General features: G+C 37.0%; 1 protein-coding gene across 2 annotated transcripts in view; it reads left to right on the top strand.

The window, feature by feature from the left end:
• Window positions 1-24,802, top strand: part of GREB1 (growth regulating estrogen receptor binding 1) — a 91,595-nt gene that overhangs the window by 24,602 nt on the left and 42,191 nt on the right. For both annotated transcript variants that reach the window (XM_029965831.1, XM_018088829.2), the window contains exons 3-6: window positions 10,429-10,585; window positions 16,958-17,083; window positions 17,800-17,976; window positions 24,537-24,719. In XM_029965831.1, coding sequence (XP_029821691.1) covers window positions 10,429-10,585; window positions 16,958-17,083; window positions 17,800-17,976; window positions 24,537-24,719 — 643 coding nt within the window. The remainder of the gene's footprint in view (window positions 1-10,428; window positions 10,586-16,957; window positions 17,084-17,799; window positions 17,977-24,536; window positions 24,720-24,802) is intronic.

Here is a 24,802-nt window from a genome sequence, read left to right as displayed (position 1 = left end):
AATCTTTTCTTCTGTTAGCAAAATGAAGTAGCCACAGTATACAATTTATACTTTCTTTAGTAATTTTGATATCTATATAATACAAAAAGGACACCTTTATTTCTTAGAAAAACCCCACCTTCAGTCCTTCCAAAAACCTGCAACAAAACTGTTGACATTAATAACGCTTCAGACTGATAGATTGATGTGTACGTGGCCAGGAGCACCATGACCCAGCACAGCACTTCTGTATTAATAAGACATGAAGTCAGACCATTTATCATTTTGTGTAGCCAGCACACAAATTAGAGAACAGCTTGCCAGGATCTCATTACTTTGTTTTTGCCATAGTTGCAGAATAGATAGCTTTGAAACCTTCTTGTGCTCTACTGTGACATGCGAGCATTCATGTCATGGCGACCTGACTGAGTTGTTCAGTTGTGTACAGTGCTGACTCAGGTGCCTTAAGTGTCCTAAACAATTTGCCAAGCAACAGACTCTTCTAAATGAAAAAAAAAAAAGGAAAACTTCATAAAGACATAATCACTGGCAGTTACCACAGTTACCACAGGTGTAAGATGTTCAGCAGTGCAATCAGGATATGAAACTTGGGAGTCATTTACTGTAAGTCACTGAGGAGCACATGCTTTCATTACGGTACAGTATGTTTTTTATACTGTATTTTCATGATGAAAAATACTATTTAATTAAATACTGTTTTAAGATAGCAAAATACTGTCTTAAAATAACATGCTCTCACTGTCTTATACTGACTACTCTTCAAATATTGAGAGACATTTTGCAGACAATATTCATGTTTTAAATATGTTAATTTATCTGCATTTTCTGTACATTGTAGTAATTTGCTGTCTTTGGGGTGCGGGATAGTCCTCAGGAAAACTTTGAAATACTAAAAAAAAAGCAGACAACTTGAATTTTTAAACTCTTAAAGAAGACAGCTCAGATCTCAAACTGCTAAGTTCAGTTTCTTAATTAAATTTTAATTTTGTGGTGGTACTTTTAACTAAAAATACTTGTTTAATGTTTTTGGCTTGTATATTTATGTTTGTGAATGTTTCTTATTTAATGTATTTTCAACATATAATACACGTGCAGTTGATCTCCTGATAGAGTGTAACCTGAGGTTCAGATCTATTTTGTAATGTGATACATTCATCTAGAGATGTATCTGCTATTCACAGCTGTTGAGGCATATTTTAGGCTGTTCCCATTATATTTGTGTTCCCTCTTTGTTCATTAGATGGAAAATATGATCCAGATACAGTGTAGTGTGCTCTTCTAATAGAAATCAGTGAAACTGTTTTTCAAGCAGCGAGGCCATTTGCTGTAAATGAGGTAAAGCCTCTGAACCTGTGCACTCTGTGTGTATCCTTGGAGAACTGCCACAGAGACTGGCTCCGCCTCTGCTGAGAGACAGAGACAGCTCCAAATGTCCTTAAGCCATACATCCCAGCTGCCATGCACGGGAGAGCCCTGCTGCACTGCTTCTGGGAATGAGCCTGGAGGGGTAGGCATGGGGGAAGGAAAAACAAAAGTCTGGTTTTGAGGATGGCTCAAAAGCTAACCTGTACAATCAATGTAACATTACTCTTTGTAGATTCCTTTTGGATTCAGTAAAGGTTCTCGGAAACAGTTACAGCACCTGTAACCAGAAGGAAGAATAATATGCTCTAAGTGCTGATTTCTTAGAATTTCCTTTGGAAAAAGTGCATTTCAAGATCATCTCTCTCCTGGCTTGCCAGTCTACTTCCTACTGCTTTACTCTAAGATCTCAAGTGGCTGTACTCAAAGGTACAGAACAGATGTCTAAGACAATTCTTGGAAAGAGAATTGTGTCTCTTAGGTAATAGTGAGAGAGCCTTTGCACTTATGGAACTGGAAAAAGGAATGATCCAGACCTGTACAACTCAGAGATAATTTTTTACTAATTTTCCAGTCACCACTTTGATCATCGCTTCCTAGCACTGATTTGTGGCACCTCCTTCCCTCCCTTTCTCCTCCCTCTACTTGGCTTCTTCCTGCTGCTTAACAAGCTCAATTGGTTTTATGTATGTAATTCTTTTTATTTAAGAGAGTTTGAAGGTGGTCTCTGAAAGAATTGCTTTCATCCAAAGCCAGGAGCTGATCAAAGCAACACACAAAAGCCAAATGTGAGCCAAGGCAGAGCTGCCTGACCAGCCATAGGGTCAGGGTTCTGTGCCAGAGAAATAGTAAAACATATCAGCTTGAAGCTGCTGATAAGGGATATTCTTCTAGTAATACCTGTAAACTTTATGATATCCTTTATGAAAATCAAAGAAATCTGCATCAGAGTATGACTTTGTCCTGAAGAGAAGAATATGAAAGCATTTATAGGATGAAGTGCCACTGCCTGTGTTTATTGCCATAATCCTGTATTAGGCTCAGTCTGCACTATTAATACAACACCGGACTATCACCCACCTCACATTTTATGAAGTGGCTCCTTAGCTCAGTTGTCAGGATATTAAGGAATGACATGTCTATGAAAAGAAGGTTCATACTAAAACAAAAAGTAGCTAAATGAAAATCAGTGTCATCATGATGTCTGAAAATAGATGTCCAGTGAAAATTATAATTAAGAAATAGGTCAATAACAGATGTTAAGACATCTTTAAAAAATCTAATTAAGATTTCTTTTGAATTCTTCTACAGATTTTTTTAAGGCATCAGTCCCAATATTGCTTATGATTATGATTTTTTAAAACTTTAATAGTAATCCATGTATGGCTTTTCGCAAAGGATTTTCTGCTATGAGCAATTTGAACTTTGGCATTTTTTCTTCTGTATTAAAATAAACCAAAATATTGTGTCACTTTAACACAAAACATTACTTTAAATGAACGTCTCGGAAAAATTCAGCTCTGTTTTGAGAGTAGGCATAAAAGTTACTAGGGTGAAGGAAGTTTAAGTTTTCTGTAGTCATAAAGGAAGACTAAACTATGTCTTAAAACCAAAACAACCTTTCATCCTTAAATAATTAAAGGAATCCAATAGCAATTGGAGTTTTCTATTTCCCCAGAAAACTGCAGTGTAGGCTGTCTCAGCTTAGCTTCCCTGTCACTAAATTTCCAACATGCCTTAGTCTGGATCTCCCAGCATAGCTGTATATTTTATTGGGTTTATGACAACTTAGATTGCTCTGAATTTCATCAACTTTATTTTTTTGGTTCAATGCAAAGTTGAATTTGTATGAGAAGTTTTTTGTGTTTTTTCTTTTTTTGTAGATGTATCAGGAAATTCTTTTACCTTTTTCTGTTGAAAATATTCATTTGCCATTTTTGCTACTTTCCCCTGCATAAATTGTAGCCTTTTCATTGAAGAAAAGAATACTCTGTCCTCAGAAGTAATGCTTATTGGTTTGCAGTTGAAAAATTTCAGCAAAAAATAAGAACATACTTGGGTTTAGATAAAGTTCTCTTTACTGTGGCCAAAGTGGATGAGAAATAATTCCATATTAAGAATGATCAGAATGATTAAAAAATTTGATTTATCTGCCTGAAGGAAAAAAGAAGGCAAAAGCTTTTTAATAGTGTTTTTATTGAGATGGTTTAACACTGATTTGTCCAAGTTTGTTTTCATGCCTTTTGAAGATATATATCAGTTAAGAAATGGGCTTAATTTTTCAGTAGGTGGGGGGATCTTCCTATGTTCGATTTTACTGCAGTGGTGTCCGTATGAATCTCTGCAGCAATCTCCTGAGAATAAAGACATTTCCCATTTGTCTGCTTCTACTGTGAGGGACAGAAATGATTCCAGTGATTAATAGAAGCAATTTGGCTCAGAGTCTAAAGTTGCCAAAAACCTTAGTGACATCTTCCCAGTTCCCACTCTTCCCAGTGCATTTGAAAGCTCAGCATCTCTTGATCAGCACCTCTCATTCCAACATCCTGTTGCTTGGAAACATGAATCAGAGGAGGAAGTCATCTCACTGTTAATGCAGGAGAAAATCCACGTCTGTAATGAGCCAGATTTTCAAAATCAAAGGCAGACCTCAGATAAAAATTAAAAGCAAATGCAAAAGAAAGAGAAGAGGTAGAGAGATCTGAGTAGTCTTCTTGCAGCATATTCATTTTATGGAAATAGCAGCAGAATTGTTCTTGGCTGTATAAAAGTGGTAGGATTAATTTCTCTGTGATCTGTCATCAACTTTAATCAGAGTCTCTATGTTTAATCATGAGGTAATTTCCAAAGTGGCATTATTAGGAACCCATTAAGTTTAATCTGGACTGGTCTGTAGATAACATTTCTCATATAATTCCACAGGAGATACAGAAGTTTTAAGATCTGGTAACACAGAGAATGAGCTAAAATTTCTGGCAAAGGTAACTATGGTTTTATTTAAATGTTTTATGTTGTCTTTAAAATGTAATGGCCAAATGGGTTCTAGTGAACTGCCAAACTTTATTCATATATGAAACACAGAATGACTAGAGACTCCTCAATCATCTGTCAGCTTTACTGCTGAGGAATAAATTATTTCCCAGAATAATGGATTTCAATCAGCAGATCTATAAGTGACTGCTGATTTTATTCTTTTTGGTATGATAGAGCTGAGCTCAACAGGGGATCATAATTTCATTTCTCAGCATCTTTTGAGGCTTGAGAGGTTCTCTTTCTGAGTAAGACTAACAGAAGAAAATTGAACCCTTTTTAAGATTCCGGTGAAAATAATTTTGGTAAAACATTGGCCTGGAAGTGATCTCAAATGAGGAAATGTTTCCCACACTCCAGTATTATATCATACACATCAGTCTCCTGACCCCTTTTTTCCTCTCTCTTACTGCCAAGTCATTCTGGCGGAACAGTTTGAAGAAACAGATTTGAGTTCCAGTAACTAATATTTTTTTGAGAAATTGGCAATAGTCCACCTATCTACTGTGCCTGTAGGTGGCTTTGTGCTGACTAAGACAAAGCTTCGTAAATTATTTCTACAAGTGATAATTTTGTGGTACATGAGCAACTAGGTTGCTTTCTGGAAGAATGACTTTGTCTTTGCCCATATGAACTACAGATGTATTAGTAAATTAAACAGTTGCAGAAAAAATTCCTGTGTGCCAGAAATCAATTTTCTGTTGTAATGTCTTGGCATGGCTCTGGTGCTTCCACTCACTCTTTGCAGTAGTTCCCAGGCACACTCTAGGAGTAATGCTGGGCCAGTGACTGTTCCCAAATGGCATTTTGGATGGAGTAACCTTATTTTGAGGTTAATAGTAAAGACATAACCTATAATAGTATACTGAGTCTTGTGGAGGGTGAATATCAGAGTGTCTTATAGTTCTCCTGAATCAAGAATTTTATATAACCTGTGGGAATAGATTTACCACACAGTATCACTTTTACACATGACAGATGTTAATATATAAGATTAAAAATAATTTATTCTTCAAAATCCAAAGTTAGAGACAACACTGTAATTACAGATAGCTTCATGGAAATAAAAGAGTAAAAGATGATGTGTTATGGCTGAACTGAATCCATGAGGAATATTTTACAGTATGTATCACTACCATTGAAGAGAATCAGTTTTGTGCTGTCTCCAAATTTATTTTTCTTCTTATAGTTACATTTACATACAAGTCCCTACCCTAGGCTTTTTTCTTCTTAATTAGACTGATATATTTAATACAAGTTTTAAAGAATTACTAGAGATTTTACCAGACTTTACATGTATTGATGGATTTTTAATGTTCCTGGAAGAATATAACTCATGTTCAAAGGGCATCCAAACAAAACCTCTCATTTTATACAAGTGATAAACTGTCTCTTGTCACAGCAATAACAAATTCTTTTTGGAGAGCTTGGGAACATCTTACTATTTTCCTCTTAGAAATGATACAGTAGAAATTAGTCTGTTAAACTATTTCAAAAGTATGAAAGCTGGCTGCTCAAACTGGGAAAACCTATCTATTGCTATACAGTTTTGCTGGAAGGATTAATGCATTAAAGTAGCAATGTCAATATTTTATAATGCAAACAATTTGCAACTTAATATGAAACATTTCCTCCTGTAATAATTTGTAAGTTGTATCTAAGGTTGAATTTCTTAGTAATCAACCGTGTCTTTCTAATTTCTCACTTAAATACCTTGATTATTTTTTCAAGCCTTCTTAACACAGCCCACATATACTCTTTAGTTCACTCAGTTTCTGCTAAGGGCAGACTTTCTTTATCAGTCTATTCCAATGGGAGTTGTCAAAAGCCCTGGATTACTTTCCATGCTTTAAAGCCCATAGTGTTCCTTAGGATACCCAGTCTGTCCTAGGTATGGGATAAATTTGTCCAGAATTGCTGTGCCAGATCTTCAGTCTTCACAAAACCCCTAATGCTCCTCACTGCAACTAAGAAGTCAATAGTGTGTCACCCTCTTTGTTCCACTGTGCAAAAGATCTCCCTCCAAGATCTGGGTGATGGGACTGTGTGTCCTCCTGCTGTTGACAATCACCCTCTGTTACCATGACCAGTCACTGTCATGCTTTTGACGTAGGTATTGCCCTTGTGGCTGAGAGGGAACTCGTTTTCTAAATCACAGCAGCTGGAACACAGGCTCATAGTGGCATAGTGCAGGTTTTTTTCAAACCCTGACTAGCTGAACTGCAATTGAACTTGAAGTTGACTCTATATGTGACACCCTTAAGAAGATCCCTACTTTTCTTAGTCACGTAATCTCTGTTTTCACAGGAATCCTGACAGTTCCTTGTTTGGAGTTCAAAGCATGTTCCCTTTCATGACTAACACACTTCGACACTCATTTTCAGATGTCTGGACTTGGCAGCTCTGTTTGCCAGCTTAAGTTTCCAAGACGTTGGCCTGACCTGCTTCATTTGTATCTGCAATTGTTTCTTAGACTTCCAAGTTACTCAGAGTGGTTTTTGTCTTTTTATTACACTTTTATGCAACTCTTCCAGATCCAGCCTTTTCCGTTTTTTAATCTCTTTATATTGGCAAGTATTTTTCCCTGCATGCTCTCCATGGAAACTGATGATGTGATAGAGAGGTACCCTTTGATTTATTAGTGGATGGGGTTGAGGGTCATCCTTTCCGTGTCAGTGTGGTTTTGGTTTGTTTTTATTTTTAATAGTTCTGGTCACCATCTATGTTCATGTCTTGGAATTTCACGAGCATTTTAAAGTTTAGCCTGTGCCACCCACTGGTATCCAGGAGAGACACAAATCTGGGCTAGGGATGCTGCGTTCATTGAAGCAGAAACATAGAACTCAAAGCTGTGCTTCCTGATGCCACAGAGTCAGCAACTGACAATTCAGATACCACAGTCTGAGCAGCTTTAAAAAAAGGAGATGACAACCATCGCAGAGTTAGCGGGAAACGGCTTCCCCCCTTGCTTTCTTTGGAGAAATAATTTCTCCTGCAACTAAGAGTCACTGGGACTCTGAACAGCAAAGGCTGATGCTGGCAAAAAAACTCCTGGATGCCAGTTTTTCACTTCCAATTGGTGTATGTTTGTTGATGAAAAATGGCTATAAAATACTTATCACATATTCCCAAATAGGTTCTTGGATTTATGATTGTGTTTATACTGTGATTGTAAGATCCCACAAGTGCACAAGAGCTTACAAATTCAAAAAGCATATTTTTGTTTCATTTTACCAACCCATTCACAGAATTAAATTAGTACCCCAATGGATAAACAAACATGCTTGTGTTGCAAAAGATTTCAGGACCTGCCTCTTACACAAATAATTTAATCTTAACCGATTGCTTATTTGTAACATCACACTGATGGTTTCTGCCATCCTTGGGGTTAAATACAGTTTCTGTTTTGAACACCAGCAGGCTCTATAAATCCTGAGCAAGCATGTTAAATCCCTGTAAATGGTATCTCTATTTCTTTTCCTAATAAACTATACAGAATAATAGTTGACTGTGTCTGTGGAATAGAGTTTATAAACAGAAATATTATAGTGTTTTCTGATTCATTGCAATTAGATCCAGATAGTCATTGGTAGAGCAACTAAGCCTTTATTGCATAAAGCAGTCCACATGTCTATTCATCTGATAATGCTTTTGAGCTGTCTGAGTATTTTGTCTCACTCTGTATGCATTTGAAAACTCCCTATCTTTCACATGCTTTAATACATGATTTAAAGAAGTAAATAAGTTTGAAAATCAGGTAGACTAGTCTGCTTTGCAAGGTCATGTTCAGAACAGGTAGAATCCAACCCTTTTTAAGACAGGCCTCTGCCACAGCAGTCAAACTTTTGGATATTCCCTTTGTGTTGTATGAGGGGGTTTTTTTAAGTGCAAAAAGTCTTTTAGATGTCCTAATTTTCGTGTTTTGGCTCTGTATTTAAATAAAGCAGTCAATATAAAATAGTGTGTGGAATAGATGATAGCTGAATACTCTTTCCATTCCTGAAAGTGTAACTTCAAATGTTAACATGTTGAGAGCATGTTCATACATTTTTTTTTTTTGTCTTTAGTCTGGACTCTCAAGACCGTATTGATCAGTCATGTAGAACCACATTGTGCTTGTCCCTGATAGAGATGGGTCCCTGAGCCTGCAGATGCCTGCAATGTAACAGGAGAAAACATGAGTTCATAATATGGGAAAGAATTTAAAAGAGTAAAGAATTAAATGGGTATCTGTCGAGTGTTTTGATATTTATTTGTCTTTGTTGCATTAAATATAAAACTTCATTGTAACAAAGACAAGTCCAGTAATGGTTGAAAGGTGGATTAGAAGTAGAACTAAACAACTTTTAATGCTCGTGTAGACACAGCATTTAATGTAATTCATTTCAGAGCCCGACCTTGGTAAAAGGTCAGGCTCTGAAACCTCTGATAAAACTTGTTAAGGATACTGCTGATGCCAGGCTTTCCTCGTAGTCTTCAGCTGTATTTGGTGTACAGGGAAGCACTACTTAAAACATAAGGACCCAGAGGGTTCCTATCAGTGTGGAAAGGGAACTGTAATGTGCTTTCTGTGTTGGAAGAGAAGATGCATCCTGACTTCCGTATTGGCACTGAACATCACTTACAGGTTTTGCAGGTTCTCATTTGCCCTTCACCAGGTGGATACATCAGTACTACTCACTGCAACTTTCTGTTTGATTTTGTGTATATATATGAATATTTTGTCAGTAAGGCCTGCTTTTAATCCAAATCATCTTCTTAAATACTGCCTGCATTGTTTTATAATTCTTATTGTGCTTCTATTAATATTATATACTTATATCACTGTTATATCATGTAGTATTAACACTTCTCTCTATACAGTATTAACATGATACAAATAAGTATACAAAAATATGATCATATATACTTTAAAAAGTCATAAAAAGATATTCAAATTAACAACATTTTATGTTGTTTCTTTCAAACCCCTTTTTCCATGAAGAGCAGTATGTGGTTTCACAGTAGTTTTCCTTCTGCTTGACTGATTCTTGCAGGATGCTTCCCAACACGCTAATTTCCCAAGCAGTACCCTGTGCTGAGAAGGGGCTGTTCAGTGTTTAGGAATTACTGCCACAAACAGGAAGCATTTCATGCTTTCTATTCACAGTTGCTTGAGGAGGGAAAGGACATGGGGCCCAGGGCAAGAGCTACTTTGTAATAGGAAAAGAAAGCTGACATGGCTTTTGGCTATACCAGTTCATTGTGTTCCCTGTGGAAAGTAGGCGGCAGTTAAGTAGGTGGGATATTGAGCTGGAATAGACTGTCTGCTCAATGACAGAATGAATAAATGATATGGTTTCACTAAAAATAAAGTCCTAATAAATAAATGCAATATCAAATAGATAATTGATACTGTCTCATTCTAACAAAGAAAAAAAAAAACCAAAAACACCACAAAAACATGTTTACAGGGAAAAATACTGCTTGGGGTGAAAAGGAAAAGTTGTTATATTTCATAATCTCTGAGTTACAGCAATGCTACATTATCTATGAGACAGCACCTCTAAAATGTATGTGGAATTGCTTTAGCCAGTGTTCAGCCATTATGGACCATGCAAAGATAAATACACAAAACTGTGCTATTGCCCAGATCCTGTAACATTTATTATGTTCAAATAATTTAAAACAAAGTCTGTTTAACAATAGATTCCTGACTACTGAAAATACATCTAGTCAATTGCTATATAAACCAAGGAATTACTTAAATCAGATTTCTAGCCACATTTTCAAGGTGATAAGGCTTGCTGCCTCTCTGCCGAATTGCAGAAAGCTGTTACTTTTAGATAACTTCCTGTAATTTACCAGCAGGATCTGCTTAGTGACTACTGCAGTCAATGTTCTTTTCCTTTGCCTTTCTTTGTGGACAATGAAGCGTCTCTCTTTCATGAGAAATGTTGAGCCTGACATCAGCATGCAGTGATTGAGTTCTGAGTGCTTAAATTGTAATTTTTTTTTTCTTTTCTTCTTTTCTCTTTTACTATCTTTTTTGAGAAGATGGGAAATTCTTACGCTGGTCAGCTCAAGACAACAAGGTTTGAAGAAGTGTTGCATAATTCTATTGAGGCCTCTCTCCGTTCAAACAACTTAGTTCCCAGACCAATCTTTTCTCAGTTGTATTTGGAAGCTGAACAGCAACTGTCATCATTGGAAGGTAGGAAATAATGGAATTTCTGTTTCTGCTCAAAGTCAGTTCTGCTGTTTGCTCTCCCAAGGCTCAGCATGCACATTTCAAATCATAATATGGAAAAACATACGTTTATATTTGTTTTCTTTTTTATTCAACATATATATATATATGTATTAGAATGGGGTTAAAAATAAAAACTGCATTGTCTTTTATTCTGACAAAATTAGGCCACTTGCTTGCTCAGATTTATCTATACATTGAAATTGAAGTACTAGGAATTTTTCCATTAAATTTATGGAGAAGTCTTTGGAGATTTGGAACATAAATCTGTTACCCTATAATGTATCATGTGCTGCTGAAATTTATGCAGTAAATGATAGTAAACACATGATAGATTTTATAATAAAACAGGCACGCTAAGACTGATTTTCAATATGCATAAATACAGCAGAAATATTTTTTAGCTTTTGAGATGTTTTTTAATTACTTTGGGCATAGTATTTGTACTTATTCTGTGGCTGCAAAGGTAAAAATTTAGGATGTGTAGTCTCACAAAACCTGCACGAGTTAGTATTGAACAGATATAGGATTTCTCACTGAATTTGTGTCTCTGTTTAGATAAGCCTGCTTTCTGAGTTTCATTTGCTCTTTTTTTTTTTGGAAGTAGTATAGCTCAAATGAACTGGATGGAACTGATAAGCAAACTCATGATACAATTTGGTGTTTGGTGTGTTCTTATGTGTAGTGGTCTCTTGGTTTCCAGTGAGTTTACTGATGTGTGCGTAACATTGGCATGTTGGTGCAAGGTTATATTTAATAATTTGATTATTTAGTCATTTATCTCATGAGGGTGACGTTTCATGTCTTTTGTCCATGTCTGCTTCCCTGTCATACTTTGCTACAGATGTAGTGAGAAATGCATAATGGTTAACAATCCACAGAAACACACAGACACATACAGACACACACAAATCAGGCCAAGAAGCAGTAAAAGTAGTTTACACAGGTTAAACTCTTTGCTGTTACCTCATGGTAACAGCTGAGAAGACATTTCTTGAAAAAAAATCTGTTCACACATCATTAGTCATTTCCTCTTTTTTTCTTTTTTTTTTTGCTAATATAGGACATACATTATTTGTTTAAATATATATGCTGCTTATTCCCTACACAAAGTGATCCTTCTATCAAACTCTTCCCCATAAGGATTTCATAAAATCTCCCATGGCAACCAACTTTGATGTCACAAAATTGATTATGACATCAGTTGGGAAAGGTGCCACAGGAGCAGATGCATTGTTCAGGAACAAAACTGCCATTTCACACTTCTGTAACTTCTTTCTTTCAAGGCTCTCAAAGAACTTTCCAAAAGTTGAGGGGCTGTTTTCTTTGTAGTTAATGGAAACAGAATTGAACTGTAATTAAAAGTCTCATAACAACCTGGCAGAGAACATTCCTTTCATGAAAGTTGCAGACAAGGGGAGCTCTGAAGGGACCTGTAATAGAGTGTTGCCTAGATTGTTCCTCAGGTGGGGGAGGTCTGCAAGCTGGTCTCATGTACGGCAGCCTTGTCATAAATTGAATTTTCCACTTCCAGCTACACGAATCCCTGTGCTCTGAGGGCCAGGAAGCAACTGGAGCAAAGAGACATCCTTGGGGGCTTGTGCAAGCCCCCGGCCTCCCCTCTCAGTGTTGTCTTGCCTTTGCACTGGCGCTCTGACGTGGGGATATGCTCGGACTATCCTTGGTCATAGCTGCCCCTTGGTCCTCAGTACAGCAAGTGTTTCCCTATGGTCAAGTAGACATGACATAAATATAGACAACGTAGAGCAGTGGGTCAATGCAAGCCAAGTGTTCTGGCCTTCCATGTTATGGATAACACATTATACATGTTCAAAACAGCATTTGACAGCAAAACCAGCCACTAGTAAATAAAGCTGATTTTTGCATATTTGTCTGTGATGATGTTACAATATCAAAATTTCTAGAGAGCCTTAAAACCGAGTGCGTAGTGAGGTTAAGAAAACAAATTCAGAAATATTTTTTTAGCTTTATCAACCACCTGTGGTAACTTGTTGTTTATGGGTTTATATTTTTTTGTTTGAAAAACTTTTTTCGCTCTTCTTTTGATACTTAAATGACCATCTAAACCAGAAAAAAAGTACCTAGCCAGTGATACTAGCCTAATATAATTACATATCTGTTTGTGATAGTTTATGCCTAAAATAGAATCACAGAATAGAATCATAGAATCATTAAGGCTGGAAAAGACCTCCAAGATCATCAAGTCCAACCTTTGACCAAACACCACTATATCAACTAAACCATTTCCATAGCCAGTTGTTTCTTGAACACCTTCAGGGATGTTGACTGCACCACATTTCTGTTCCAATGGTTAACCACCATTTCAGTGAAAAAATTCTTCCTGATATCCAAGCTGAACCTCCCCTGGTGCAGCTGGAGGCCATTTCCTCTTGTCTTATGACTAGTTACCTTGGAGAAGAGGCCCCACCTGGCAACAACCTCCTTTCAGGTAGTTGTAAAGAGCAATAAGGTCACCCCTGCACCTTGTTTTCTCCAGAATAAACAATCCCAGCTCCTTCAGCTCCTCATCAGACTTGTGCTCCAGACACTTCAGCAGCTCTGTTGACCTTCCCTGGACCTGCTCCAGCACCTCAATGTCTTTCTTGTTCTGAGGAGCCCAGAACTGGACACAGGATTCGAGATGTGGCCTCACCAGTACCGAGTACAGAGGGATGATCAGTGCCCTGGTCCTGCTGGCCACACTACTGCTGATACAGGCCAGGATGCCATTGGCCTTCTTGGCCACCTGGGCACACTGCTGGCTCATGTTAAGCTGCTGTCAACCAGCACCTCCAGGTTCTTTTAAAAAAATACTTCAGTGAGTATAGTTTTCCAGTCTACACATTCTAGATTTGAAAAAAAAACCCAAGCATATTATAAATGTATGGCTTTAAAGTAATTTATGCAACTGTATTAATCTATAAGATTACTTGCAGCTATGTAAATTAAAAGTAATGCATTCATCAAAGTTGGTTTAGACATTATGTCAGATCTCCTTGGCTCCAATAATAGTATGTTTTCTTTCATTCTGGTGGGGGTTTTTTGTTTGTTTGTGGGTTTTCTGTTTGTTTTGGTTTTGTTTTGTTTGTTTTTTGTTTGATTTGGGGTTTTTTGTTTGTTTGTTTGTTTGTTTTCCTTTTTATTATTATATGTTCTCTCTCATCTCCAGACCTGGCAAATTCATGTAGCACTTTAATTACTCCAAAAACATTATCATTATTTAAACAAACCTCTAGATTTTTCATTTCATCAAAAAGCCTGCAGTTTACTGTGGACTCACTGGTTGTACATTTCTAATGAGGATCTTCTAAACTCATCTTTATTTTCTTAGCATTTTTTGATTGCAGAACATATCTGCAAATGCCAGTGAGTGGTCTGGATGTTCCTGGGCCTTTCTAGGAGTGAGCATTAAGAACTCTTTGCAATAGAAGGCAAGGTTATTTGGCTCTAACAGATTCAGATTCCTTGCATACCTCTGTGTGCCCAGTTATTGCCATGTAAACTGCAAATGAAAACTGTGGACTGGATTGCCAGTTATTAGAAGTTGTATTTGCTGAACTTTACTTACATTTAAATTATACCTTGAGGAGAAAAGAATTTTCTGTGTGAAATATCTTTATCACAGCTGAGATTAAGGTCTAATAAATCCTTGCTGAGAATTTAAAAGAATTTCTTAAAGCAAACAATGGTGTTTATGATAACTGTGAATACATTTAAATTCAATAAAATATGGACAAAATCTTCACAGAATGACTGTTGGTTTAATGGAGCTATATGAAGTTGGATCATCTGTAACATACAACACGAGGACTGAGGTTCTGAGTCCACTTTTGCCATCGTCTTGTCCCTGGTTATGACTGCTTGATTGTGTTTTCATTTGGAATTGTTTAAGAACAATGTGGAACAGACACAGGCAAACTTTCTTTGAAATTTTGATTTTTTTTTCTTTGAAGTTTTTTTGAGTGCTTTGAATAGGCCCTGCTTTAAAAGTAAAATGGAAGCATAAACTGCAGATCTTTTTTTTTAAAGCAAGCAGCAGAAACCCTAATGATGCCCTTTACATGTGGCAGCAGCTCATGCTTGTCTACCTATTTGCTCTTTTACTATTTCCACTTTTGAACTGAAAGTGCTGTAGCTCTCCTTTTTCTTAGTCTCCACTTCCATTTTTAGTCTCTTTCTTAAATCACCTGTTATGGTTGAACAAACCTCATAGTTTACCAGTGTCCAAAGGGGAAATACCCACTTCCTGTTCTGCTCACTCCATATGTTCCCATTTTCTCGCTTTTCATCAATTTTGGATCTTCCACTATGCTAATTTAAAGCATAAACCCAACCAAAAAAATTGGTCACTTTTGTTTGCTTAGTGTTTTGCTGGTTTAGAAACTGGGATGGCTCAGTAAAGGCTCCAGTAAGTGTCAGAGCTGGCACAAAGAGGAAGGAAGGAAGGAACTTCATGACTGGGAGTGTGGGTAAGGAGAAAAGAGCCAGATTCAGCCCTTTTCCATTGCATTTGGATGTTGGCCAAGGTCAAGTCATAAGACACAATTTACCCTTTACTTAAATAGCAAAGATGGAGAGCTTCACTTTTCCCTTTGTTACTTGCAGCATTTTTGTCTTTAGAGCATGCCATTAAAAGAATTTTGTTTAACGTTCTGTCCTTAGTTGTGTGCACCAGGAGTGGAGCTTGATGATCAGATACTTAAAAGTAAACATACCCTTCAAATCCTCTTCTGTACTGGAATATGTGTCTTAATGACCTTTACAGATAAATCTTCAAATTACACATTTACTTTCGTCTTCTCCCTAGTTCTCATTTATCCTGTAGTATTTGTCTAGCTGATTGTACAATAATTTGTCAATAAAATAAAAGGATATTCTGAGGAGGGTCATAGGAAAAAGATAAATCCTTGATGGTCCACTCTCAGTTTCTGCGTGCCTAATCCAAAGTCATTTGAAGCAAAGAGAGTGTCCAGTTGGCACTAAGCTTTGGAAGATCATTGCACTGTGCTTCCTCATTTTTCTGTTTCACGACTGAAAACTGGATCAACAGAATGATGTCAGTGCCTGACTGCTCTTGTACTTGCCCAAGTACAGGCAGATATTTGGCTTCCTGCTGATCTTCAAGCACCTGCAGGCCTTCACCACCCAATTTTGCCAGTGAAAGCTCTTTGGGTTGTGTTTGCTGCAGGCATGTTCCTACAGACACCTAGAAGCTTATAAGCTTGACATAAGCCCCACAGGGTTCACTTAGTGCTTGTGCCCTATATCTGTGCTATGTAAAATTTTCCTCACTCCTGTCTGTAGAAGTGTTCTGCCCATTTACCATTTAGTTGTGCTCCTCTGCTCACCACATTTGTCTCATTTAACGTGAGTGTATCTGAGCCATAAGAGGGGATGGGTAATTGGTTGCTATGTTTTGCAGGAGCTCTTGTATCATGCATGAAAAAAACATTGTCCTGTGGGTGAAGGAAAGAAGCAGCCTCTAGCCCTCTAAAGCCCTCTAAAAATGAAGCTTACATCCTGTATTCCTCTCCAGCAGTCAGTATTGCCTTCATATTGCCTCCTAGACTAGCACAGTCCATGCACAGGCTGCTGTGAATCGTCATCCCGGGCATCTGCCTTTCCTTGACATTGTACAGGGAGTGTCAGTGCGTTACACAGAGCTCTGGATTCTGGTAGGAGGCAGACGGCCCAAGAATTAGGTGTTCTTATTGTGGTATCACCCATGGGGAACCTAGTTTCGAGCAGGAACCATTTTTTCAGTTTCCTGTACAAAAACAAGGACATGGTCAATACCTAATTAATAAAATCTGTACTTGGGCTGTAGCCAGGACGTTCTGAAGGGCTAGAAGTAAGGACTTTGGGTTTTATTGGCTGTTGATATTCTAAACAAAGGATACAGTTACACTGTTGTGATCAGCAAGAATTCGAACACTAGAAGTTAGGCCTCTCAAAATTGTGCAGTTAGCTTAAAATAAAGAGATTTAAAAAATTAATAAATCGAGGCTTCTTTATATTTGTCCTTTAGTGTGTTTTACTTTCTCAGGTGCAGCTGAGTCAAGCTTTTGAACTTCTTTTGCACACAAGTTAACAGCTTTATTTTTTTGATGAAAGACATTCTATTATAAACATGACTGGAAAGTGGAGCTTTAAGGAAACAAAAAATTTCAAGAGTTGGCAAGAGTAAAGTCATTGTCAAGAGGAGAGAATTCAGTTTGCTGTAATACTTTCTGTAACTGGGTCACCCTGTTCATTCATGAGTTTGTTGCCAGCATTTTTTGTTGTCTGAGTCATTTATGCTATGATAATTCATAGCAGGCAGCAGAGCAGATAATGAGGAAGAAGAAGAAGAGGAGGAGGAAGAAGAAGGCTCAGAATCAAGTAGTCCTCCTGTTCCTTACCAAATGAAACCTCCTCCAGAAGGATGTTGCACTACTGATGGTAAGATGAAAAGGGTAGGACTGAGGCCATTTCCCCTATAATTCATCAGAATGAGATAATCTATATGATACAGAAATTCTAAAACTGTCATTGTTCATTACCTGCCAGATAAAGATGGATTGCTCTCAGTTGCTCTTACATTTGACAGGGTCTTTGTTCAATGTGTCAGAGAAGCATTTGTTAGAATGCCTGGCACAAGGACAGAACTTCTGTTCTCTTAGTCACCACAACCTTTAAAAGGTCCAGTTTGCAGATATGGCATTTGCTAAAATGAATGTGATACTTCTTATTTCTTTATCATTGCTCTTTTCTGTTTAAAGTGTACCTAATTTTATGTAGCTGTAAAAAATATTCAAAACCAAGGAAAATCCAGTGAAATTCACCAGATATTGAGAATTGTTATCTCCATTTTTGAATGTCCAACCTAAGTTATGATGATGTTGTGAATAGTTCCTTAAATATGTAGGTTGCAGAATATCATCAGGAGAAACTTCACTGTACATTTTCAAATTTTTGTTTGCTTATTGTACTGGTAGAATCCTTATGTCTGACCAAAAGGCGAAGAAAATAATCTTTTGGTATGCCTTTGATTTTGAGGGTAAGACCTTGTTTTTCATTAAAAATATAGGAAGTCCTTTAATGAAGACAGTTGTGAGCATTAAACAAAAAAAAGATCTTATCAACGAAAAATAAGTTGCACTGATTTTTTTTTCTAGGTTTCTGCCAGGCTGGTAAAGATTTGAGACTGGTTTCAATTTCCAATGAACATATTGAGGTGCCATCTGGGTTTTTACTTGTTGGTGCAAAGTCACCCAATTTACCTGATCACCTGTTAGTGTGTGCTGTGGATAAAAGATTCCTGCCAGATGACAATGGGCGCAATGCCCTGTTGGGTAAGTGTCTGTGATTGCAATAACTAGATTCTTCTGTGGGCTTCAGTTAATAGCTAATTGTTTTTTGCAGAGTGAGTTCAGCAGATGTTGTTTCTATTCCACGTCTGCAGTAATGCTCAGAGGTGATGCACAAGAAGATAACTCAGAGTTGGCTGTGTTTGCTTTGGAAAGACACAGAGTGAGCCAGTTCATTAGAGATGCTTCATCACCTTCTGTTCAGTAGTCCAAGGCTAAAGTCATTGTCTGACCAGTTTATGTCCTAATTGCTGGAACTGCACATCTGGTAACTGTACCAGTTGAACTGCTGCCTGTCTCTATTTTAGCTTTCCAAATACTGACGTGTACAAACTGTAGGTCTGTCAAGCAGAAATTTCAAGGTATTATATACATGTAAACAGTTTAATGATAGTTTGGACTACAAAAAATTGTGACCATTTTGATATGTCTCTTTGAGATAGGGATAATCCTCTCCACTGTGTTTGAACGATAGCCTGGGTTCTGGACCCTAACCTATGACTTTTTGCTATTATCACAAATTCGAGTGATTATAAGTTAAAATTTTTCCTAAATGTGTATTCAGTTAATACTTTTAGTAGATACTTCAATAGCTTGCATTTAACCAATTTAAAAGTCTAAATTCTGTCATAAAATAGGTCCTATCTATTTTTCTTAGAGTCTTTCTGATTGCCATTAACCTCATTCAAATCAAGCCAAATATGGTAGATCTTCAATCATGTGAATGAATGAACTGAATATTAATGTTATTAAGATAGAATAGGTTTTATATTGGAAAATATCAGTATGCAATATTGGAGGGAGAACTCTTTTTTCAATCAGACACTCTCAGGTTCTTATGTATTATTTTCTTAGTGAACAAAAAAATTGATACATCATGTATCTGTGCACTGGTCTGAGCTTTGAATAGCAAAAAGGAAACATTTGTCGAGTCGTTTAAGAGGTTTCTTTCACAAACACTGAGGGATATGATGTGAACTCAGTTGTTATCTCAGTTTGAGCAACTTCAAGGCATTTGGGCTCACAGTGTAGTGTGAAGGTGCATAATGTGATTCTATGTACAGTAATTTCTTTCCTCATGTGATCTTGCAGAGTTGGATTGGTCACAGTGCATTTGACCAGTGATTGTAAAAGAATTAGGAGGGTTGTAAATTACCCACGTGTTGTCATTTTAAAGATAAAGACAGGAATGTTGTACCACTCAAGTCATTCACTGCTACCACTATTAACAGCTTAAGCTCCTTAGGCTGTTAGCAGAGAGGAAGTCGTGTATTTGTTAATTGCATGCTAAACGAGAACAGAAAAAGGCAACAGGAGCATAATTGGGAGGGTTTTATGCTACTTACATCCTCAGTTTGCTTATTTCATACATTTTAGTTTCCTGAAACCATTTAAATGCTTATTTTTGACTGTTGTTATACACTTAAACCCCAGTGAATCACATTCTTTTGCGGAGAAGTCTAGTAACTCTATAGTATCACTTTTATGTATTCTATAACAAACTTAAATATAAAAGAACTTACATACTTTAAGATCCAAAGTCTTTATCTTGAAGTTGCAGATAAAATAATGTCCCTGGTCCCTAATCTAATGAAAAAAAATTATGTATCTTACTAACACGAGGATAGCATGCTATTTGTACAATAGATCATGCTGCAGATAGAAATGATTGTTTGATTCAGGTTTTCATACGCTGACTCGAGTCAAATCGGGGTAAGTAAAATTAGAAGCAGACATGAACAGTCTCGTGATTTCAGACACATAGTGGGATAAAAGACAGAACCATTATTACTTTAAATAGTCTATTACTATAGCACAGTGACCTCTGCCTGGCAATAGATCTAAATTGCAAACGTGTCATATGAAGAAGGGAAACTCCTTTTAATGCCTTGCCTTTCAAGACAGCATAGAAGCCTTATTTTTGGTATTCTGAGTTTAGGCAGTTCTCCGTCAACATGTTGGCCTTTTTCAAACCGCATGGAAAGTGTTCCCTTCAACCCTTTGTTAGTGTAAAAGGAAATTGAATTGGATTAATTTTGGATTGAAATGAGCTGCCATGAGTCAGAGTGTATCCCACACTTTTGGTAAGGCTTATCGGTGATACAGACACATAATTTCTTAACCTTTCAACCCCATTGTTTTTTGCTTAATTTCATCCTTTTTCCTCTTAATATACTGTATTTTTGTAAGGCAGCTGTTACTGAGTTTTTTCCGAACAGTTTATTTGAAGGGAGAAGACACTAATGAGTTACCCAATAGTTTCCTGATTTCTCATGGTCTGTCTGCATATGCTTATGAAGATGCCTGTGGATTGTACAAAACTTCCAGAAGAAAGTAGGAAATGTCTCAGTAGTTTCTGGTCCAGGTTTTGACTTATGGTCTGGTTCCCATTAGTAGCTGTTTATATGCCTCTGGGACATGTGCCAGTTTATTGATTATGCTAATAAGTTGTCCCACCATCAAGGCATATGTGCTTCTGATTTGAAAGTCATTTCTGTTGGAGGTTGTTTTGCCTCTGTTTTTACCATTGATGTATTGTTCCATTGGGAAAAATAACCAAAACATTTTCTGGAAAAGACTATATTTTTGACAAACAAAAAGTTCTCTGTGCCTAGACATGTTCCTCATATGATTTTGTTAATCATATTAGATGACAGGTTTAACCACTCTGCAAAACAGATTCAGCTTTTTGCCTTTAGGAAGCTGTTTCTTGGGTTTTATGTGACCTAAACGAATGCTTAGATGGAGGAAGTGATATGTGATAATGTGCTTTTTGTTGTTTCCTAATTAAAGCAGCTAACATGTACCACTCCTAAAGGTTTTTTTCCTTTCTTTTTGTTTTTTTTTTCTAATTCTCACTCTTCAGGAAGGTCTCTCATGATAAATAAAGCAGCTCTTCACCCATCATTTTCCCAAAAGACCAAACACCTGCCTACTTTCCCAGCAGGGAACAAGAAGTCAGTTTTGTTTTTGTTTTTTTTTTTCCATTGAGTCCCTGTAGTCAGAATGACAGAGGAAAAGATTAGTTGGCTTGCATTGTAAGCTATATTTAGGGTGAAAACATTGTAGTATAAAATATTGTGGCTGCTTCTTATAAATATGCAATGTTCTATCGGGCTTTTGTGATAGTACTGTGTTTCCATACAATGGAGCTCTCCAGCTTGACTGTATTGATTTTATTCATTTTTTTTTAAATTTAGGACTTCAGTCTTCAAGTGGAGTGGTACTAAGTAGGTGGGAAAAACGTGGAGCATTGTCAGTGTTTGTGTGCTTTTTCCTGTGAGTAGAAGAAACACTTGTGCTGAGAAGTTGAAAATATAATCATTCTTTGTTTAATCAAGATGCCAAATTTCTGCCAAAATATTAATGTTAATTAAAAGCCTGTTATTAATTTAAAAGAGAAACAGGAAGAAAATTTTCTGCCAATTTATGAAAGATTTAATTATGAAATATTAGATGGATATCCTTCCATCCTGAAGTCCTCTCTTTATTCCTAGCACAAAGTCACTGTTGATCCAAAGGAACCATTTTCCCAGTGAGAAGGTAGGTCAGGATTCATACCCTTTTGGTCCAAGGTCCTTCTTTGGAGCACAAGGTCCCTGCTGTGGAAGAGCTTTTTAAATTATGGACAATCGATCATTGTGATGTGAGCAAATTCAAGCAAATGCATATGATAAAACACTGATACAGTCAAACACCTTCTGATTAAACAACCTTCAGAGGGTAACAGCCTTAAGTCACTACCAAACTCAGCTGGGTATGAATTGGTGACCTAAAGGTGAAAGGCTTTTAGCCCCTAAACTCCAGGCATTGATTTCTAATTCTCTTGTGAAATCAATCCTGTGACACAGATATATTGAGTCACCTCCTGGCTGCCCCGACTCCCCTGACCTTTGTCCTCTCTATAATGTATGGAAGAATATTTAATGCAACTTGTTTATGAAACAAGCTGTGCTCCCTCTCAGCTGCTGCCTCAGCCCATGGCATGTGAAGGGGGCATTCAGAGAAGGAGGAGGATGAAATGTTTGGGTTCTCAGTGTTACTCAATCTGCCACATAAAGTGCTGTGAGCAGGGTTGGTGGAGGCCTTCAAGAAGTAATGACTGAACAGCATTTTATTGCACTGGAATTACAAGAGCATATGTTCTATCTGTGATGTCAGGGCTGAGCTGCATTAATGAAGCAGTGGCTGTCATCAAAGAGTGTCAGTCAGAGGGAACGGGATGGAAGAGGGTGTGGGCAGGAGCTTGCAAGAAAGGACTGAATCTCACTCAGAGGGGCTGGGGAAGGTTGAGGTGAAAGATCATAATTTGATTTAAAAGGAAGATTAAAAAATAAACTTATAAAATGTTCTTCAAGGAATTTTCAAAACCAGGGAACAATTTAGATCTGTTTAATCCTTTCTAGGCCTCACCTGTATGCTATATGTGGTGTAAACTAATTTTCCAGTAGGTGCTGCAAAGTAAAAAATAGGTGGTTAGGACAAAAGGTTATTTCAGGTAGAAGTTACTGCTGAATCTGGTTTAGACAAATGATAATTTACAAAAGTGATTTGAAGACCTGAAGTCTAAATGAAAAGATTTTGTGTTCACTGTCCAACCTCAGTTGAACAAATACTTCTACATGTGGTCAAATTGGTGGACGCTCCCAGCAAAATGATAAAACCTAAGAAGTGTACATTTGGAAAATGAAAAAGTGTCAGTTTGAAAACACATAGGGTCTTGTATGTGGCAACCGGGTGAAAATTGCAGTGCTGCTGGTGGTGATGCTCAATGTGCTGCCAAATGTATGGGAAGTTTTTGTTTACTAGCAGAAGCATTTTTCATGATTTCTTAATTGGCATAAAATGTGTGCAAACTCTACATCTTTCTCCACATCCGTTCTCATTTTGTTTCCTTTTGTTGTTGCTTTTATTGCAGCTACTCAAGGCTCTGTGATGTTAGACAGATGCTTTTGTGCTGACTGATATAACACAGAGGATTCTGTGGAGTCATGACTTGTCCTGATTTTATGAGTCATGATGACCTTTATCATCCTACTGACTGCGATCAGAGAGATAATAGGGAGCTTTCAGTAGTTGTTCCCACTTGTTCCCATGGATACCAGACCAATTTCCACATCAACTTTTTTTTTAAAATAAATTCTTCTGAGCCTTTAAAAAAAAAAAAAAGTGCATGGGTTGTAAACCAAACAACAGGTGTTTACAGTGCATTATATTTCAGTATTTATACTTTACAGAAGGAAAAAAGTGTTGACCATTAGTTTGTAAACTTGAGATATGTGATTGAAATAATAATTTTCATAAATAGCTCTTAATTTTATTTACTGTATTATTCATCCTTTACTCCAGTTCTTTTCAATGTTACTGTCTGCATGTTATGTGAAATACATTTCCTTTATTTTTGCCATGTTTTAATTCACTGGACACACCCTTTCCATTTCAATTCATGTTATGACACATACAAATGTTCATTAGATGTGATTAAAATGAAAGAAAACGTCATGCTTCAAGTCGTGTAGGGAACAGAGCGAAAATTTCCTTGGGGAAGATTATCTTTTAATTACTCACTATAGGATTTCTTTGTAGATAATAAGTATTTTCAGACAGTTGCATCTACTCTGATGCAAGATGAAAATATCTTCGTACTTTGTGAAACAGACAAAAAAAGTTGTTTAAAAATCTAAAGGCAGCTGTGTGAGGAATGCCCTTTATTTACGATGATAATGACATCAGCACCATGAGTCCCTTGTTGAGGCTCAAGCTGTGTATCTCAGAATGAGAGGAAATGGCAGTATCCCTGGAAATGCCTCATCAAGCCTGAGTACAAAAAGCTTTATGGGGAAGGACTATATCTGTTGTGTCTATAAAGTTGTAGACACTTTGTTCCTGTAATCATAAATAGTTTCAACTGCTGTGAAGTGCTGACACAGTCCAGCCATAGTTTGAGAAAACTACTTTAAATTAATAGTCAGGAATGCTTTGGTAATTTTTCCTCTCAAAAAAGCATCTGTAGTAGGAACTTGGTACTTAAATATGCTTATCTCTAATTAAATAGAATAGATTAAATATATTTATTTCTTGAGACTTAATTGCATGTTTCAGTGAAATTGAAATGAAATTCAGAGAAATTGAATGACGTTTCAATGAAAACAAAGAGAAGTGAAACATGTACATGCTGTGGTGTTCAATAGAGCTGGGGTTAAGCGTATGACTCAGTGCTCTTCAGTCAAAAACTTTTCCCAGGTATATAGGAATTGTAATCTTTTTCTGGTGGGAGAAAATGAAAAATATGGCCCATTTTAATTGTTCTGTAGGCGTGGGGCTGTTTTTTCCAGTCTGGTATCCAAAGTGCAATACACTTTTTGCACAAAGTGCAAATACTTTTTTGGAGGAAAATGTTAATAAATATTTCACTCTATGAAAGAAAAACCCCACAAACCCCCATAATATAAATACAACTTTTTCTTAGGAAAGAGTCGTGTTTGAATGTTATTAATAATGACCCACCTATCTCATTGGATTATATGTATTGTTTATTTTATCAGGCTTCTCTGGCAATTGTGTTGGCTGTGGCAAGAAGGGTTTCTGCTACTTTACAGAATTCTCAAATCACATTAATCTTAAACTGACCACTCAGCCCAAGAAACAGAAACACTTAAAGTATTATCTGGTCAGGAATGCACAGGGAGCTCTGACCAAAGGATCTGTAATCTGCTGGAAAGGGGCAGGTAAGATAATGAAGCTGTCTTCCTTGAGCTCTGGTTTTCATCATCCAAGCTTAGCTATCATGGAGACTGGCATCTGTGTAAAA

This window comes from Manacus vitellinus, unplaced genomic scaffold (assembly GCF_001715985.3).
Source record: "Manacus vitellinus isolate BGI_N305 unplaced genomic scaffold, ASM171598v3 scaffold_11_pilon, whole genome shotgun sequence".
In the NCBI taxonomy this organism is placed as follows: domain Eukaryota; kingdom Metazoa; phylum Chordata; class Aves; order Passeriformes; family Pipridae; genus Manacus; species Manacus vitellinus.
This window is presented reverse-complemented; position numbering and strand designations above follow the sequence as displayed.